The 19,218-nt window shown below is 37.6% G+C and overlaps 1 protein-coding gene across 2 annotated transcripts in view; it reads right to left on the bottom strand.

Moving 5' to 3' along the window:
• The window catches only part of plch2a (phospholipase C, eta 2a), a 45,465-nt gene that overhangs the window by 18,283 nt on the left and 7,964 nt on the right, over positions 1-19,218 (bottom strand). For both annotated transcript variants that reach the window (XM_086068204.1, XM_086068205.1), the window contains exons 3-9: positions 17,670-17,913; positions 17,356-17,485; positions 9,654-9,824; positions 6,795-6,888; positions 5,748-5,951; positions 4,738-4,858; positions 231-402 (exon numbers count right to left, since the gene is read on the bottom strand). In XM_086068204.1, coding sequence (XP_085924330.1) covers positions 231-402; positions 4,738-4,858; positions 5,748-5,951; positions 6,795-6,888; positions 9,654-9,824; positions 17,356-17,485; positions 17,670-17,913 — 1,136 coding nt within the window. The remainder of the gene's footprint in view (positions 1-230; positions 403-4,737; positions 4,859-5,747; positions 5,952-6,794; positions 6,889-9,653; positions 9,825-17,355; positions 17,486-17,669; positions 17,914-19,218) is intronic.

Genomic DNA, 19,218 nt, shown 5'->3' with positions numbered 1-19,218 from the left:
ACAACTTTGCTGGAGGCTTGGGTGTATGATGTGTCTCACTAAAATTATCGATTAATATTGCAATTAACTGTACCTTTTTTTTATTCAAGTAAATTGACTCTTCACAAACTTGACCAATTTGACCAACTTCACTGCTCAGAATCCCCGACCTTTGAAGTGTAGGTTGAAACAGCAAGTTCTGACACTTTCAGGTTGAAGTGCGTTACACTTCACCAACAGACTCGACTTACTTTAACAAGGATCTTTCCCTTAAGCTTTTCTGGTGAGGGTAGCCATCCAGACTCTTCCGCTTTGATGTTGGAAACATCGAGTTTGTCCCCCAGAATATCAATGAGATACTGGGCCATCTTTTTTTGTTGAGGGACACTGCAGTGGTTCTCTATGGACAGGATGACTGGGAAACTGGTCGAAGGAAGAAAATGACACACAGGAGATTGCCGTTATTAGGCTGAAATGCAGGCGAGGACACATAATACGGTCATTTGTTTGGAATGTTGTGCACCTGAGTCCACAAGGTTGATATGATGTAGACATCTATCATCCATTTTGGGGGTATGATATGCACTGATAGTTGAAATATGATAGGAAGTGACAAGTAGCATTGCGCCACTGCGAGAACTGAATAGCAAAGCACCTGACAGTAAAATGTCAGGAGTCTGCTTCAGCAGCTATATTATTATCTTCTTGTCTCTGCTGTGCCTCCACGCCTACTGTAACTAACTTTTGAATCACCAACAGTCATCAGTGTATACAGTGTTATTGTATCATTCAATTGTGTTTGGACCTATTCATGAACAGGAGTTAAGAGAGAGCGAAATATGAAAGAACATATGTACGTAGAAATGTTTTTTTTATTATGCCGAGAGAACAGTTGTTGATTTTTTTCTGCTTATTTCATTACCTGGACAAATGTCTGTCTGTTCCTTTTTAATGTATGATCTATGTGCCACACAATAGATTATTTGCTGTGGTGTGGGCTTATTCACAAGTAAATTGGCAGCTTTTCATTCGAATTGTGCACGTCAACCCTCTGAAGAGACGCTGGACACTAGAAAATCTGATTGCCCTTCCATATTAAAGGAATCCTTATATTTGACTTATTTTGACCGATTTCAGGTGGAATAGTAATAACAATAATAATAATAATAATAATAATAATGCATGGGATTTCTATATGGAGGACCAAAACTGCCAACATTTAAAATAAATGAATAAATAAATAAAACAGTTATAAAAATATAATTCAAAAATTAAATTAAATAAATAAATAAATTAAAATAAAAACAACAAAACAAATACATAAATAAAAAATATTATAATAATAAAAATATAAAAACAAATGTGGAAATAAATACAAAAATAAATATATAAATAGAATGAAATGGCAATCAACAAATAAAAACGCTCTGCTCTCATATTTATTTATATCATGCTGCAGACGCTATCAGCATGAAATCCGTCATGAAATGTTATTCAAATGAGGGGGCAGTCAAAATTATTATGTTGAATAGCATAATAATTTGAATAACATTTCATGACCGATATCATGCTGACAGTGCTTCTTGCAGTGCTTCACCTTCTTAAATGGACTTTCACACTATTCTAGTTAATATTGTTTAGTTAGTATCATAAACTGTGTTAATTGTTGCCCATTCGGCATCTATTGCAGCCTGATCATCCTGGAAGGGGGATTACCACATTTGCGGTCCCTTCTCAAGGTTTCTTATTTTTCCCCTAATGGGATTATTCCTAGACCTCTTGCGGTTCGGTCAGGGGATATCGTTAATATTTATCAACTGTGGGCATATGAAGCCCTGTGAGACTATTTTGTGAATAAGGGCTACATAAATAAACTTGACTTTTTTTAACCTTTTTATTTATTGATTGATATTTAAATCTATTTCTATATTTATTTTTAATCAGTTTTTTTTATGTTTTTTAAATTTTGAATTTATTTTTAATGTTTTTTATTTTTGTAATCATTTTTACTTTAATTTATGTATATCTATATATTTTGTTGTTTTTATTTCCAATTATATTTATTTTAATACATTTTTCAATTATATTTTTATATGTGTTTTTATTCTCACCTTTATTTATTTATTCATTTATTTTTAATCTAGGCATTTTGGTCCACCATAGAACAGGGTGCTCCTGATAATGTTTTTCAAAATACAAAAGGATGTACATCTCAGCAAATGGAGTATTTCTCTGCCTTTCGCTCTAAAAATAGAGCTATTCTGCACATCCTCCAGACTGTGTGCATGTTGATGGGATTATCACCTTCTGATGCAGCTATCTTGTAAAAAAGAAAGTGGGGGTGGGGGAGTCTCTCCTTGCACACATAATTGTTCACGTGTGAGAAGACATGGCTGCACCTCAAGGTTTTGATAGGTTATATCCTGTATCATCTGCGCATACAGATGGAATCAAAGTGACGCAAAACATGGACACTTGTGTGGCATGACGGGTAAAAGTGTGAAAGTTATGTCATTCATGAGCCGCAGCCATCACAGCAACAACCTAACAAAAAGACAGGTAACCATCTGAAATGATGCTCTAAAACTACACTTTTATGATTTTATTGGCTGCATTTGTACCACAAAAACTGATATTCTGAAAATATATAGCTTTAAACTGATTTATTAAACCACCAAGTGCGGTTTATGCTACATTTCATGTTTCTGTATTGTTAACACACCAATATGAAGAAGCTCTGAAACAAAAATATTTGTAATGCTAAAATAGAATTACCATTGTAATTGTTATATACACTATAGTAGCTGCTCGTTTAACCTGACTTCTCTGCCGACAACCTGTGTTCAGTTCACACGCAGTGTCATGAATGTGAGTGTGAATGCATGTCTGTCTCTATGTGCACTGCAATCAAGGATGCAGTTAGTCATGAATACAGCAAAAAAAAAATATATATATATTAATGTTCATCATCAACAACAAAGTAATTTACCATAATCAAAGTTAACCTGCAATGCAGCAAATAATGGCATCAGCAGAAAGAACATTGGGCACCTACAATACAGCGACAATGCTTCTGCTAGACTTTCAACCTCCACAAAATGACATTAACACATCACGGCAGTCCTTGCTGCCCTTCACTGGGTAGCTGTGAATTTTAGAATAGATTTTAAGGACGTCATTTGGAGCTTTAGTTGGTCCATAAACCCAGTCGGGTCTTGAAGGCTGATGGAGCATTTGCGGTTTAAACTCAGCATCTGTGGAAATCTCTACTTTGTGACCTTAGACAGACAGCATCATTATCTATCTGTAAATTGCTTCTAAAAACTCACTTTTATCATCCGGCTTCAACTTAACTGCTGATTTTACTGCTTTGTTGAAGTATGCATAACTTTATTAATTTAAAAAGCTTTTATTGTGGATTGGATAATAGTAATAGTAGTATGAGTAGTAGCAGTGGCAGTAACGTTCCACCCAAATCAGCAGGGACTGGCTCCAGCTCAAACATGACCCTGAAAAGGATGATCATTATAGAATTGCAATGAAATTTATTTATTACACTCATTATAGCCCCTCAAAGGAAGATTTAGCTCACACTGTGCTCTATACTTTCTGGTGCACACCACACTTAGAAGGAGATCACACACATGAAGGCATGCAAGGAGAGATTCAAAGTAAAGAGAGTAGCATAGAGTCTTGCACCACTCGAGCTGGGGTGGCAGGGACTGTGCCTTGCTCAAGGGCACCTCCACAGTAGCCAGCTAGCACACCAGCATCACTCCAACAACTTGTTGCCATTTTATTTTTTTTATTCTTGTCTGTAGTGAGACTTGAACCCGTATCCTCAAAGTCCAAAGAAGACAGACAGACTGAGCTACTGAGGAATGGATTGAGATAACAAATTATGGTTATTTAATTGCATTCCAGGACAGAAAAAGATGTAGTTGAATTCTATGATTCTTAATTGATTTCAAACTTCTCAGAGAAGCGTAAGCCTTTACTTCAGTTGGAAATTTCTCATTCATGCCAAAAATGCTAGGCTGACCTCTACCATTTAGATTTTTTTGGGAAAGAATTCTAAAACATTCTTGTTTTTCTAACGGGTGGTGGACTACATTTGTTTAACACTGAATGTCACAGAGTACTGGACTGAGAATGAATGCAAGTTCCAGATGGGGGCTATTAATGTAATAATACATTTCATACGACTGGTGCTAAAACTTCTTGATGAAAATAAAAAAATATACAATATTTTATTACTGGTACATATTTCTGTGCATCTTAATATTATGTTACACAGTACACAGTTATCAGGATTTTAGGAACCGATATCGATCTTTTCTTTGTATATTGTTTGATTAGACATGGACTATTATTCTTATTACAAATATTCCTATTCATGTGCTACCAGAAAAATTACATATTGCACTAAAATGCTAATACACTAATAATACTATATACTGTATCCCCAAAAATATATAATTCAATGACTGTGAAAGCAAGAACATCTTTCTTTCTCAAGTTACCATCCTACAACCTGTCAAATCAACACTCAATATCGAGTGCCATATTACTGTATGCAGCTGGATTTGTTTACCAAATGCTTATTATAGGCCAGCACACATTTCTTATGAGTTGTGTCATGTTTGACATATTTTTTCTGGAATTTTTAAACCATATATTTGTATATCGGTATATGATTACACACTATGGCAGGTCTAAAGTAGCAACAGTGGAGTGGTTGTGTGTGTTATAACGTACTCATTCTTGACAAAGGCATATTTGTTGATGGTTTCAATAACGTCTTTGAAGAGGATCTTGGAGGTAAGAGTGTAGCCGTGATGAACAATCGGCTCGCCATCCTGACCATCCCAGCAGTCCACTGTGCACAAGAGAGATGTGACAATGAGCAGCACTTCTCTTTCAAATGCATGAACAGCCTATTACAAAACCAAAGCATAAGCCAATATTGCATCAATTTGACAAGTGCTCAGACCTTATCCAGTCCTAAATATCCTTTGCTCCGAGCAAAGGATATTTAGGACTATTTTTTTTAGTGTTCCCCCTCATCATTGGCAACACATTGTACCCAAGGAAGATGAAGGCCACAAACGACACACTACTTTATGTCAATGTTGACACCTTCAGAGCCTTGACAATAACATGACTAGAATATACAGCTTGCCCGGTTTGCTATAAGTATGGTCCGTAAAAAAAGAAATTCCTAGGGCCCAATCAATGTTTTTTTTAGGCCCAAAAAAAAATATTTGACTGATTTAAAAAATATAATTATCCCCCATTTTATCAAAGTATAGCATTTTTCCTTGAAATTACATGAAATTAAATTTACTGTTATTGGTGCTGGCCTTGTAATTGAGTGGGCGGTTACCTTTATAGGTAATGCAAGGTTCACAACGCCACATATTTATCATCCTCTTTATCATAAATCCAAATAGTGAGTGTCAAAGTTTGATAATTGTAACTGTGGCTTTAAATAGGATGATGAGCAAAGGTTACAGTTAAGATCATATTATTATTTCAGTTTTATAATATCAAAAACAAGTGGAACATAATTTCATATTGAAAATAACTCCACAGTTTCAATTAATTCTTCAGAATGATCTTAACTCATCGGAGTATAATGTCTTACTGCACCTGTACTGTAACTTCAAAATGAATACAAGTTATTGTATACATGTGATTGTTAATGCCTTTCTTATTGTGTCAACTGTCCTTCAAGAGTACAAGTAAGGCCAGGAGGAATCAAATACCCTCAACACAGCGGCAGCCGGCCTGAAGCACCCAGGCATACATGTCCACTCTGGACTGGGACATGAGCTGGTCTCCCATCAGGTAGGTGTTGTGTGAGGAAGCGATGAAGTAGTTGCACAGCGGCTGGCTCATGTCCTGGTTAACACCGTAGTGATCCGGGTTGAAGATATCCCCTGCAGGGCTGCGCATGTAATTTGTAAAGCCTGAAAGAAGATTAAAGTGCTGTTAGGAACCAAGTCGATCCACGTTTTGTTTTCAGGCCCCTTTTCTCACATACAGTCAAGTAATCCAACAAATAATAAGATGGAGTTATGGATTTACTCTCATCAATATTTATCTGAAATGTTTTTAAAATCATGTGTGACTTTATGTTATGGTTTATAGATATTAAAACAAACATCGTTCAACACTCAAATAACACTTCTTTAAGATTTATTGGCTACTCTACAGTATGTGGGAGAGCTAATGTACAGCATGCTGCATCCCCTGAGGATAATGTACTGATTTTTCTGTCTCAGACACACCTGGTTAGCTGAATCAAATGTTTGTTTGTTTTATGCGGAAAAGCAGATACGAATAAATAAAACATTAATATGCTACAGTAGAAATCCTTGTTGTCAGATTTCTATTGCAAATGTTCCTGTTTTGGTTGTCCAAGTACAACATGATAAATAATGCCAATTATTTGAAGCATTAGGGTGAAGAACTGAAAGGGGTAAAACCAGTACAAAGTTGGAAAATTAATATTGCATGTTATTAAATGATTAACTATTAAAAACAAAAAAGAACATACTGTATATGAACATGCATGCATTTTGATTCACAGTATATAGAATTTTTGGGATTTTTAGATTACCGTATGTAGATGTATTAGTTTGTCTTTTTGGAAAAAAATATTGTCTCTATAAACCATAATCGTCTAAAAAGAGTTGGGAGAGTTTGAGAAAGTAACAATCCTGCTGGATTTTATGAAAAGACAGAGAGAATTGTCTGCAAAATCTTCCAAATTGCCTAAATATAAGAACAAAAGTCCAGTATATTCTTACCATCAATTCCCAAAACTGCTTGCTTCTGGTTCTCGGAACACGGCTCAAATTTGTTGATAATCTCCAGACAATGGTCTTTGCTGACTTTGATCATCTGTAAAGTATAGAATCCATGTAAAAAATGCATCTGCATGGATGTAGTACCACAATGATGCACTATTTAAAGGAAAATTATCATTTTTGTTCTGGGAAACAAGTTGTACACATGACTGTCCCTCTGCCAATGATCCAAATTTCTCTGCTGTGGAGCGTGAAATGGCATTGTGTATTGATTATTTTAAAGGGGGTCGGGCAATTCTAGGTCAGTCACCATCTTCACAAGACAGGTTCTGCTATGGAAGTGCACAGGATAGTAGCTTGGTATGATATCCGTTCAACTGCGTAGTATATATTTAAATTAGGATATATAATAGAAAACAAGCACACAATCAGGTTATGTGACGTGCACTGAAGACCTTCAAAGATTTCTATGCTGGCCTAAAACTCTATCAAAAGCACTGAACTACATTTTATACTTAAATGCAATTGCATTCATTTATTTCCAACAGTCTTCTGTCTTTATTCCATAGCATTTGTCTTGGCTATGCAGATTCCAGTCATTTGTGAGTTGTTTGTTTTGTCCAATCAACTTTCAGCTTCTGTGTATTGCCATATTAACGAAGGTTTCACAGGACCTTCAGACTCAGGATTGCTGGCCAATGCCAAATAGAAACTGATGGCTCTTTTTTTTTCTTAGCACTCTGAACCAATCAGATTTCAGACTAAGCTGTGATGGTAAACCTGACGAGCACGAGTAAAAAGTAATTTCCAAAGTAGTCAGAAAAAAACCCCACAAAAAAACATGAGGATATATTGGACAACGTCTGTAGCTAGTTGGCTTGTTTAACGCCGGTCAAGGATTTTTTCGCCAATTCCAGACCGGCAACAGCTACCTAGCTAGCTCTGACTACCAACAAGAACAGCAAAAGAGGATAGATTTTGCAAAGGCCTACATCCACATGCACAGTCTGTCTGCCACTGCGTAGAACGTTGTTTGCAGCGTTTTACCGAAATTCTGTTTACAAATTGATAGTACTATAAAATATTCTAATGTGTCTACATAATGGAATCAAGTAAAACAGAACACATACACACACAAAATGGATGGTGAACCATGAAATTCTAACCACAAATTAACTCATTTACTGCCATTGACGGTTATAGACGTAAAAAATTCATTTGAACTATTTTTTTTATTAGCTTAACATTTTTTTCCACTTTTGTTAACAAAAACCTAGATTTTGTTTTACTGTACATTTAGAACAGATACAATTCGTGATTAATCGTGAGTTAATTCATGAAGTCTTGCAATTAATTACGATTTTAATTGCCCGACGCTCCTAATTTTTTTATTGTAATTAATCGCATGACTTCAATAGTTAACTCACGATTAATCATAAATTTGATATCTGTTCTAAATGTACAATAAAAAATAATTATAGGTTTTCATACTCTTGTTAACGAAAGTGGAAAAACATGTTAAACTAATTGAAATAGTTCAAATGAATTTTTTACGTCAATAGCCGTCAATGGCAGTGAAAGAGTTAAGGGCATATATGCTACAAGTCTGAAAATATGAAATCTATGTTTTGTATAACATCTTTCTGACCAATATTTCTGTGTTTCTCATTGTTCTATGCCACAAATTTTTGACAATTAAGGATTTCCTGGTATCACTGAGAATAAAACTTAGGAACACTAAAATTCAGTCAGTTAGTTGTACAATCAGCATTATGTGAGTTGGAAAAACACTGAATTGTCAACCATGATCATTGCTTCTTCTTTTTTATGACAGATTGGGGGAAATGGCTTAAACATACAAATGGAGCCAAATATATATCCTATAAATACAAAATCGCTTCAGAAAATTGCATCAATTATTCACAAATACCAAGCGCCATCTCATGATCATATGCTGAGAATAAGATATCCCCAAACTTAGGAGAGTTTGACATCTTGCTAACAGAGCATTCTCCCTTAAAAATGACTGCATCTTTAAAGAGCCCTGCCAGTGCGCTAATTGGAGGAAGGAGCACACTCTGGCTGTTTAACGAACAACTTGCAGTCACGCTTATTAATTCTTTTGTTTTTTTTCAGTGCAGCTGTATTATTAGAGAAGAGAAAAAGCTTGACAAATTCACCTCAAGGGTGGCAAGGGCACTGGAAATTTCCCTTATTTAGGAGCTCTTGCTGTCTACTGTACATTTACCCACACAAAGCAACTCTTCAGCAATGCAAACTAAAGTCGGTTATACATTTCACCCTACCAAGACCAAGATAAAACATTGCTACAAAGTTAAGAAGACACTATTCACTCAAAAATAGTTGTTAATTAGAATGAGTGTGGAGAAGGAAAGGAACAGCTCCGAATCAGCTCACATCACCTGTCAACTGCGGTGAAGGCAGTTTTGTAACACAGACATTTTTGCTGATAATGGAACTGGCACAGTGGTTATAATAATTCTGAAATGTAGAGAGTTCACCCATTTGCTCATATTCAGCCAAATGACCCAAAATGCTGTCACTTTTCCAATGCTTAGATTAATGGCAGCCATGATGTTTTGACGTGGAATGGATAGCATTGTTCTCACATTCTGCCTCCTAGATGTGCTCTGGGACTAATTTTTGGAACATATTCTAAAATGATATAAAGTACCTAAAGTATCTTCCCCCCCTAATGACATATTAAATTCACTGTAGTTGAGAATGTGGGATGCTAACTAACATGCAAACTCCAAGGCCAAAGTTAGCCTTATTTACATTAAACAGGCCCATTTGTAACACCACTTGCGTCATTTTAAAATATAACAATGTAAGTACCTTCTGCTCTATTTCTAGGAACCGGGTCAAGTCATCCGCATCAAGATGGTCTTTGTGGTTGCTGTAGGTGAGCATGAGGAGGTACAGGTCTCGGCGAGTCGACATCATCTTGTAGAAGGAGCAAAACTCTTCAAATCCCAGAGTTCCTTGGTTGTCATCAGTGTCGGCCTCCTGCAAAACAGGTGCAAACAAAAGAGTCCACTTCATGCATAGTACTTGGTCATATTGTGACAATTCCTGATACTATTGTTCAAAGAGAGGGTCAGTGTTCTTTTCCAAGTCAGCCAGCATGCATTATTTTCAAGCCCCAGTGCTGGAGGAACTCTTTTCAAAAGCAATCTTGTTAGTGAGAACATATCTTCCCACAGATAACGCCGTGACAAATGCTCAGTCGGAGAACTACATTCATTGGACACAAAACTTCAATCTATCCATGCTCTTTCCAATTCATTATGTATGAAGCGGGCACTTAACTTGTTAGCAGGCTTCTGCTCAGCGTTTTAGTTCAGCAGCTAATATGGATTATTTCATTAGTAAGAATTGCTGTAGCTGCCTCTTCCAACAGAGCTTTTCCTTCCCAGCTACATCTACAAGTCCGCTGTGATAAATCATTTAGCTAAGCCATCAGTAGTGAAGCCTGCTTTTTTTGTTGGTCCATTTAAAATACAGCATTGCTACATGCTAAGAATTCAGCCTACTTCAGTGCCAAAAACACCAGAATAATCTGTCTAAAAAACAAAAAAAATCTAAATCAGTCTACCATGTGTGTGTCATAAAAATAACCCCAAAGATAAAATGTGTCTGGCTGTAACAAAGTGAAACACATTTGGGGGAAAACACAGTTGTCTCATTATTTTGTGTTTTTTATGACACAAGCAAGTTGGGACTCTAAAGTTTCCCTCTATATTTAATTTTACAGACTCTCACTGGATATTGCTAGGATGCTTTTCTTTTGACAAGCTCTGCTAATTACTTGATCGTGTTTGTCCAAACAATATTTCACTACAGTCTCAATGGGATTTTCATTTGTAGAAGACAAACATATCAGTGGCGAGCGGTCATTATAAGCTATTAATGCAGTGCATGCCCAAGCCCTTCAATAAAATCATGTGTCCTGTATTATACAATACTTAAAGTATAGTAACAGTTCAACTGTTTTAGTCTTAAATTCCTGTGTAATTTGTCCTGTTTTCCTCGCGGCGAGTTGAGAAGCCGACAGCTTGTTTCGCGCATGCACAATGAGAAATAAAATTGTGTTAGTTCCAAGAGGTTGTTTCTGTACGTGCGCCTTTTGAATGTAAAAAAAGCTGGCAGTAAAGGATCTTATCTGACAACACTTTACAACATTAAAAATATATTTTCACTGACTAATGATCGACCAACTTTCATTTCTAGATAAACAACTTTTTTGTTTTACTTAAATTTTAAATTGTGCCTAACAGCACATTATTTTCCTCTTAGGGAGATTTTAGAGAAATCTCTCCCCATGGATTTTGGAATGACCTTCCGTTAAATATTAGGCAACTTCCCTCTACCCACTCTTAAAACACATCTTTGTTCTTTGGCGTTTGAATCTGCATGCAACTCATCATTGTTTCAATGTTTTATGGTGCCTGCTGTATTTTCTTATTAATTTATTTACTTACCTACTTATGTTATTTTATTGACTTATTCATTTACCCGCTTAAGGTAATTATTAATTTATTTGGTGTTATTTTTGTTTTACCTCTCTTTATTCAATAACTGATTTTTACTCCATGTAAAGCACTTTGTATGAAATGAAATTCCGAGTTGAGTAGTTTTTGGTCTGTGAGACAGTCACGTCAGAACCACAGTTGTGTTTTTGCTGACGTCAACTGCGTAATTGAGTGAGCTGGGTTTATTAAACTGATCTCTAGTAACGGCAACTGTGTCCGGCTGTCTGCATCAAAGTGTGCAAATCATCACGTAGGTTAGACTGCCTTTGAAAAGTAGTCCGATCATGGCTCTAGCTGCAGCCGCTAGCACCGTTAGCACGCTAAAGACGCCCTAAACACTGGCAACAAGCACCGTGCAATACAATGCCAGCGTAATTCAGTCTTCTTATAGTGCCCTTAATTGGCGATCGAACGTGATTTCTGTACTAAGTTGTTTTGTTGACTTTGGTTGCAATAGTTTATGTTGGCAATAAGAACAGCAGACACGTTCCCTAGGACGAGTCAAGTGATCAGTTGCGCCGCCATTGGCAAAATGCTCCCGGGTAAAAACTTCAAAATAAAAGCGTTTCTTGGCATTGCGCTCCACATATTACTTGGTACGAGAAGGTTATTTTGAAGTTGGCCTTCTCTCCGCATTGGCGGTGTTTTGCCAGACGTGTCAAATATTCCCCACATGAAAACTGTTTACTTCGTTGGATTTGTCATTGCGCTCATGGCTCTTACGCCGGAAATCCGGCACCGTGCCGAGCACTTTAAGCCCTGAGAGTGTGTTCCCGTTAAGGCGGCGTAGTCACCACTGTATCAAAATAATAATTACATAATATTTAATGTAAAAAATTATAATAAAAATATCAATATTATCAATAACTGCTTATTTTTTTAAGCATAAACTAACTGGCAGCAGTTATTGTAGTTGTTGGTGAGATTCTTGTCTGCTTGCTGGCTACTTAAGGATGGCCTTGAGTAAAGCACTGTCCCCATCTCCCCAGCTCAAGTGGCGCAGCAATCTTTAAACAAATCTTTCACTCTGAGAGCTCTATTGTTGCAGACAGCACATCTGCACCTCGGCACAAATGCCGGCAGATCCTGACTTTCAGATCAGTGCAAGGCTCGCTGCGGATTTTCCAATTTGGCAAAGCAGTCTGATGTAGCAAAAGGAGTGGCTAAATTGATATATAACTTACACTTGCTCAGGCCATGTCTAACCGCGGCACAGGGTAGACAGCACTGTCAACATATTTCCTTCATAAATATACAAACAGTGGGCATCAAACCCTCTGAATCTTTGGATTATATTTTTTATATAATCGCACTGGGCAGCACAGATATGTTGGGGACACACAAAAAATTGAGGCTGGGCGGCAGGAGATACTAGTACAGGACTAAGACACCGCAATTAAATAGAATAAAATGAGCCACTTTGATCGCAGATCTGCAAGCCTGCGCTTGTCTATGAATTTTCCAACATCAGTTCCAACCCGTGTCCGCAGAGACTTGCATCCGGATATATGGCAAAATTGATGCCTGATTTTCTCCTTTCAGCTAGGCCTGCATGTGTGTGTCTGCTTCAATGTGTGGTGTGCAACACAAAAGACAAAAGTATACATTACAGTGGGAGTGGGAATTTTCCACTGAGGGACACCAATGAGTACAATAAATTCAAATTCAAATAAAATAACGTTGTACAGCTGCAACATTTTGCTTGGCAAGAACAGTACCAGACCAAACGTGTGAGTTTTGTCATCTTAAATTCTGAGTGAGTGATACATTTTCAATTTCTGCAATGTCTGGGAAGCAGTTGAGGTTTTCAGGTGCTTTAGGATGGGACACAGGTTGCATTTACAGTTAGGTCTGGGTGTATTTGAACAATGAATAGAAGTTTTGGGATTCAGGATTTATTCACCATCACAATAAATTTGAAACAAAACAATAAATCAATCAATAAATCAAGTGATTTCAATTACTTTAAGCATGAGATTTCATCAATTATTGTCTATATTCAGCGTGTCCGAAAAAAGTATCTAAGTACATGTCCTTGGCAAACCAAATTAAATTGGCTGGATGTAATTTATTAAAATTTGAACAACATATTAAATACAAAAATTTACACATGTTCAATATGCACAATGCCTGTGACAGGACTGGACATATTGGTAGCAGAGCGCCAGCCAAACACGATGTAGCACGTCTTGCGTAACATTCTCTAGTGATCAGCTGACTTGCATGAGGCAGGGTTGCTTACATGCTAATTTCAGAAAGACGATAAATAGGGTGTGCTATAATTCTTGATATTTGGGGTAGTTTGATAAAAAATAACCCAAAACGTGTCATGGGAGAGAGAAAAATATGTCTTAACTTCTATGACTTATTTTTATATCACTTGAGTGAGTATTGACTACATTGTTAGACTAAAAATGATGTCAGTTTTTTGGGGTCACCATTTAACTCATTCCCTGTCATTGATGGCTATAGACGGCAAAAATTTATTTAAACTATTTCTTTTAGTTATTTTTTTCCACTTCTGTTAACAAGAGTATGAAAACCTGGGAAAAAAATGAATTTTTGACGTTTATAGGCGTCAATGGCAGTGAATGAGTTAAATGAATGCATAAATAAATTCAGAAGAAACATATTTTATTGCTCTAAAAACTAATGGTGATATTTCAAAAAGCTAAAATAGAGGAAACCAATGGCCACTTCTGTCAGAATGATAGGAATAGGAAAGTACACCTTGCAGTGACCCATTTTGAGTGCACTATTTATGCACTGTACTGTGCTTTGCAAGAATCTCTAAGGCGGAAACTCATAATTTAGTAATGTCCATGGGCTGCCCACTTCAGGCAGTCATCGCTGCAAAGGAGTTGTATCCAAGTTTTACAAATTATGGCTAAATTAAATTATCTTTTTTGTCCAAATACTTTTGAGTCCCCCAAAATGGAGGTAATGAGCATAAAATGACTGTAATTCCTAAATGGTTAACATGATATTTTTGTGAAACCTCTTAAGATAAATGTCTACAGTACGCTTTAACCACAACGTGATTGTTTTATTTCACATTAAAATGACGGTGCAGATAAGCAAATAAAATATGCACTGTGTACTTCAAAACTGTGAATAGATTATCGAGGGAACTGGCAGTTATCGTCTTCAAAGTGGGAAAGGGATCAACTCCGCAGGTGCTTCGCTGTAAGTAGGTTAAGCCTAGAAATGAGTTGACATTGTCAACACATAAATCTTCATCAAAACACACAGGGACAGATTGGTCTCTCTTATGTGTTTACCTTGTATTACATTAGAAGCCATCTGTAGCACGACAGCACCATATGGATGCCCGTCAACAGAGCCCTGGACTAAGTCCAGTAAGTAGGCCCGCTGCTCTGTGATCGAAAGGCTAGAACATAGCGCTTAACGTGGCAACGTGCTAATCCTCCTGAAGAGGAGCGCTAGTGGCCGAGTCATGTGCTACTACGGCACTACAGATGTTTGCTATTTAGTCGAAGTGGCTTAAGTGCTTATTCACAAATTTCAAGTTCAAGATCAGTTTCAAATGGCCTCCTAAATCTATTTCATCTCAATGATTTGCTCATGTTAATATATTTTAAAATGTTAAAATATAGTTTAAGATTTGCAAACTTTCCTCGCCTAAGTGTGAAGTCAAACCAATTTTTTTCTTTACAATATGTTCTATGTAGCCCCGCTAGCCTAAACACAGTATCTGATTAATATTGTGTTTGCGGAATATGAATGAAGCAGCAAAATCCATTTGTTTTAATCCATCTCAGTGGGTGGCCATTTTGTCACTTGCTGTCGGCTGAAAATGACATCACAATTGCTCAGGGCTCAGGTAACAAGCAATTGATCTTACCATAAACCACGGCCGCATAACCTAGTAAACCAATCAAGACGCAAGACGTCATGTCTGCCTCGGCACGTGAGTTTTGCTGTGGACAAACAAATAGCAATCCAGCTAACGGTGATGCATTGCGTGGTTATCCAAAAGCAAGGAAAAATGTATACAAATGGTTAAACGCTGTAGTCGCGATTTGTGTAAGAGTGATAACCGTTATCCCGATCGACTAACCGGCGTCCTGTTGTAGTCACGGCTTATGTACGAGAGATAACCGTGTCCGGTTTGTTCCCTTCCCTAAACAACTACGAAGAATGTCTGCGCTGGATCAAACTTTGTGGAAGACCACACGAACAGTTGAATCCCTCCAAAATTACAAGAAAAGTGTCTGCACTAAGATAATGTTCCCCATTGTTGTTTTTATCCAAAGGCTAACAATAGCTCCGGGTAGCTAACTGTCTACGCGTTTGTTGATTATTTACTATTAATGCCAACATTGAAACTATAAGGTAATGAATTCATTCTTACCCTGCTTGACAGGAACAATGTACAAAAACTTCGGTTTTGCTTACAATCAGTCGAAGTGAGTGAAGCGTGAGTTGTCTTTCTCTGACTCGTGTAGTAGCGATGTGTATTTCCTTTGTTTTTGGGCAAAACTGCATGGAGAGGGAGTGAAGATACCCTTCACCAAAGAAATTAAAGCCCCCTCTGCTTGCTTCGAAGAGAAATATGGGCGTCCTAAAAATACCTGACCGAGAAATCACAAGGAAGATCTGACAACTTTGCCATTAATGTGTATGCACTTTAGCTCATCTGGACCGGTAAATGTCGGAGGGGGCTTCTTGTCGCATTTAGTGGGCGGAGAGGGGCGTACCACGGTAAGGTCAATTGCGGCTTAGCTTGCAAATGTCACATGATGATCAAACTCATAAAACAGCCATGATTAGTTGTTACCTGAGCTCTGAGATACAATTTTTTGTTGACAGCAGGTGGCAAAATTTGTAAGATGGATAAAACCGGGTGAATTTTGCTAACCTTGCTCTGCAGGATGAATTCTCGCGGTATTTGAGTTTGCAAATTCCGGACAATACATCTTGTACCCAGCCCGTTGTTTTTCACTGGTGGTTCGGACCATCCGTGGCCGTGATTGGTCAAAACAAACGTGCAAGATGCCGCAGTGTCCAATCAGATCAAAGTATTGTACAGAATGTCCCGCTTTTCCCGAGTAAATCACCGTGGAGCAGTTCCAGATTGATATTGTGGAGAACTCTCGAGTGAATCACAATATCAGTCTGGCTATTGCCAGGTTAGAATTTTGCGTCTTAACTGAAATTCCACAAACACAATATTAATCAGAATGCCGTGTTTAGACGAGTGGTGGCACATACAATATATTATTGTAAAGGCAATTTTTGGGTTGACTCCCCCTTTAAAATGCATTTAAGAATTATACAGCTTATTGTTGTATTGCGCTGAAATTGAACTGATAATCGTCACTCTGCAAGCACAGATGCTTTTTTATTTTTTTATTTCCAATTGGTAAAAGTTGTGAAGGGTACCAAAATAAGCCATAACATTAATAGGTATCAACCATCTAATGCGGTACAAACCAAAAATTTACCAATTTACCATATGGAATGAATGAATGAACACTGCAGCTAGGGTTACAATCATTTTAATTTTAGTCTTGTGAAAATTAAGGTAGAGGTGAAACAACCACATTAATAAAACCCCACTTTATTTGCAGAGATGGGCATTCCATCAATATTGATGGAAGGTCCGTCAGTGACGGACGCCCATTTTATTGACCATTGACCGGAAGCTTCGAAAATTGACGGACTAAACCCTGATGGAAGGGGGTTTTCATCCATCAATGTGATTGTCAATCCGTTAATGACGGACATCCCATTTTGCTGACGGATGACGATTGACGGACATTGATGAATGCTCATTTTACTGAGCAATTGATGAACGACAGACTGGTGGTTCGGCTCAAAATATTGACGATGACGGAAGTGTGTCCCAACTATTGACTATTGACACTCAAAATTCATTGACGTGTCCCACCTCTGTTTATTTGGGGAATTCTGGAAATGTTCTTATGGCATCAATAATAATGCAAAATGAAGACATAAAATGACAACGTTCCCTACAGTACCTTAAACATCTGTTTGACTTTTTGTCGGGGCAGGTTGACGTTGAGTTTATGAAGCAGCTGGAGGACCTCGCTGATGCTTAAGCTCCCATCGCCATTCTTATCAGCCTCTGTGAATGTCTGTTTTAGCCATGTGATATCAAACAGAGTTAAAGAAATTTTGCATCAAGATATAGGGAAATGTACAGTACTGATTGTCAATTCTAGTCAACATCAGTGATTCAAAAGGTCTATTTATGCTTGTGCAATATAGAGTAGATGGTCAAAGCTACTGAACATGCAGCAACAAGTCAGCAAGCACTGGCAACAAAGGATATTGGTCTCGAGTACGCTGCCTCTTGGCCAGGCTGTCCTCGTCACTGATACCAGCAATGAGATATTTTAGGCCTGTGATCCAAGTTCGCGCTTCCTCACCAGTACCAGACACAAGATCAAGGGACTCCATGTGCTCTCCGTAGTACAAGGTGAAGCAACAGTTGGGGTCAAAACTGCCCTCAGCATAACGCTGGAAGATCTCAGACTGCTTACCCTCACCCACTTCCCGGATGGAATCTATAGAGACTGGTGCAGGAAACAGAGAAGAATAACAATGTTATTTACCTGAATGAAATGCTTTTACTGGTGCTGAATATTGCACTCCGTACTGTAAATGCAGTTTACCGCCAACTAAAGAATCCGATTTTTGTTCTCTACATGCTGTATTAGAAAAGCATCCGACCATGAGTCGCGGATAACCACAACATTCATTCATACAACCTGACAAGAATGAAACATTGCTGACATAACCTATCCATACATTATGCATCCGTCTAGCTAAACTTTCAATTTTGCACCATACTAGACACAAAAATAAACTAACCTTACCAGTACATAATATACTTTCAATGAGACACTTGAGCTGCTGCTGCTGCCGTATACGGTATCCCCCCCATGTGGTTTTCACTATGGGTGGAATGTTTTTTTCTCAGTGTAGCTCATAAATAATACAATAACATACATCAGGTCACTGTGAAGTAAGTTGATTTTCATAAGCTGCAGTGGGGTGAAGATTCGACAGTATTAGACACCACATGGTGACACTTACATTGTATCTGCATGCAGTGCCTCTATAGATGAATAACAGGCCTGACTCAATGCCATTTAAAAATTGCTTATTTATATCAGATGTTTACAGTTTATTTATCGTGGATGTTTCTTAAAACGTCAAGTAAAATCACGTAAAAACGTACAAAGCTTGAAAACATGTCTGTTTTGAGAAACAGCATTGCAAACCAGGAGAGCATAAGAGTAAGAGCATTCCATTGTCTTCAAAGAAACTAATAACATTCAACACACCAGTTACTGATACTTGAATATATTTTGCAAAACACATGAATTTCACAAATAGTTATAAACGAGTGTAAAAGGGTTTTGGCTAATTAAAGCTTAAGTTTACTTCATCTTATTAAATCCAAGGTGAGTGAGAGTGAGAGAAAGAGAGAGAGAAAGAGAGAGAGAGAGTGAGAGAGAGAGTGAGAATGAGAGTGAGAGAGGAAGAGAGAGAGAAAGAGAGAGAGAGAGTGAGAGAGAGAGTGAGAATGAGAGTGAGAGTGAGAGAGTGAGAGAGGAAGAGAGAGGGGAGAGCGGCAGAGAGACAGAGAGAGATGAGCCTCCGTAAGGAACGAGTCTATGAAGCTGCTGCTTTGTTCTACCACACGTTAGGAAATGTTTAAAGACAATCAAATGTACCTCATGCACAAAACCTGCTTTTATAGTAAATACAGTGTTCTTCACAAATTTTGCACCAATTGCCAACAGCGTATGCCAACTTTTAGAGTGAGCGAACACTCACTTACTCACTTCCAAAAGACTGCAATCTTAGATCTC

The sequence above is a fragment of the Leptonotus elevatus genome, chromosome 2 (genome assembly GCF_054856555.1).
Source record: "Leptonotus elevatus isolate MCC_2025b chromosome 2, RoL_Lele_1.0, whole genome shotgun sequence".
NCBI classification, from domain to species: domain Eukaryota; kingdom Metazoa; phylum Chordata; class Actinopteri; order Syngnathiformes; family Syngnathidae; genus Leptonotus; species Leptonotus elevatus.
Note: the sequence above shows the minus strand (reverse complement) of the source record. Positions and strands in the feature narration are given on the sequence as shown.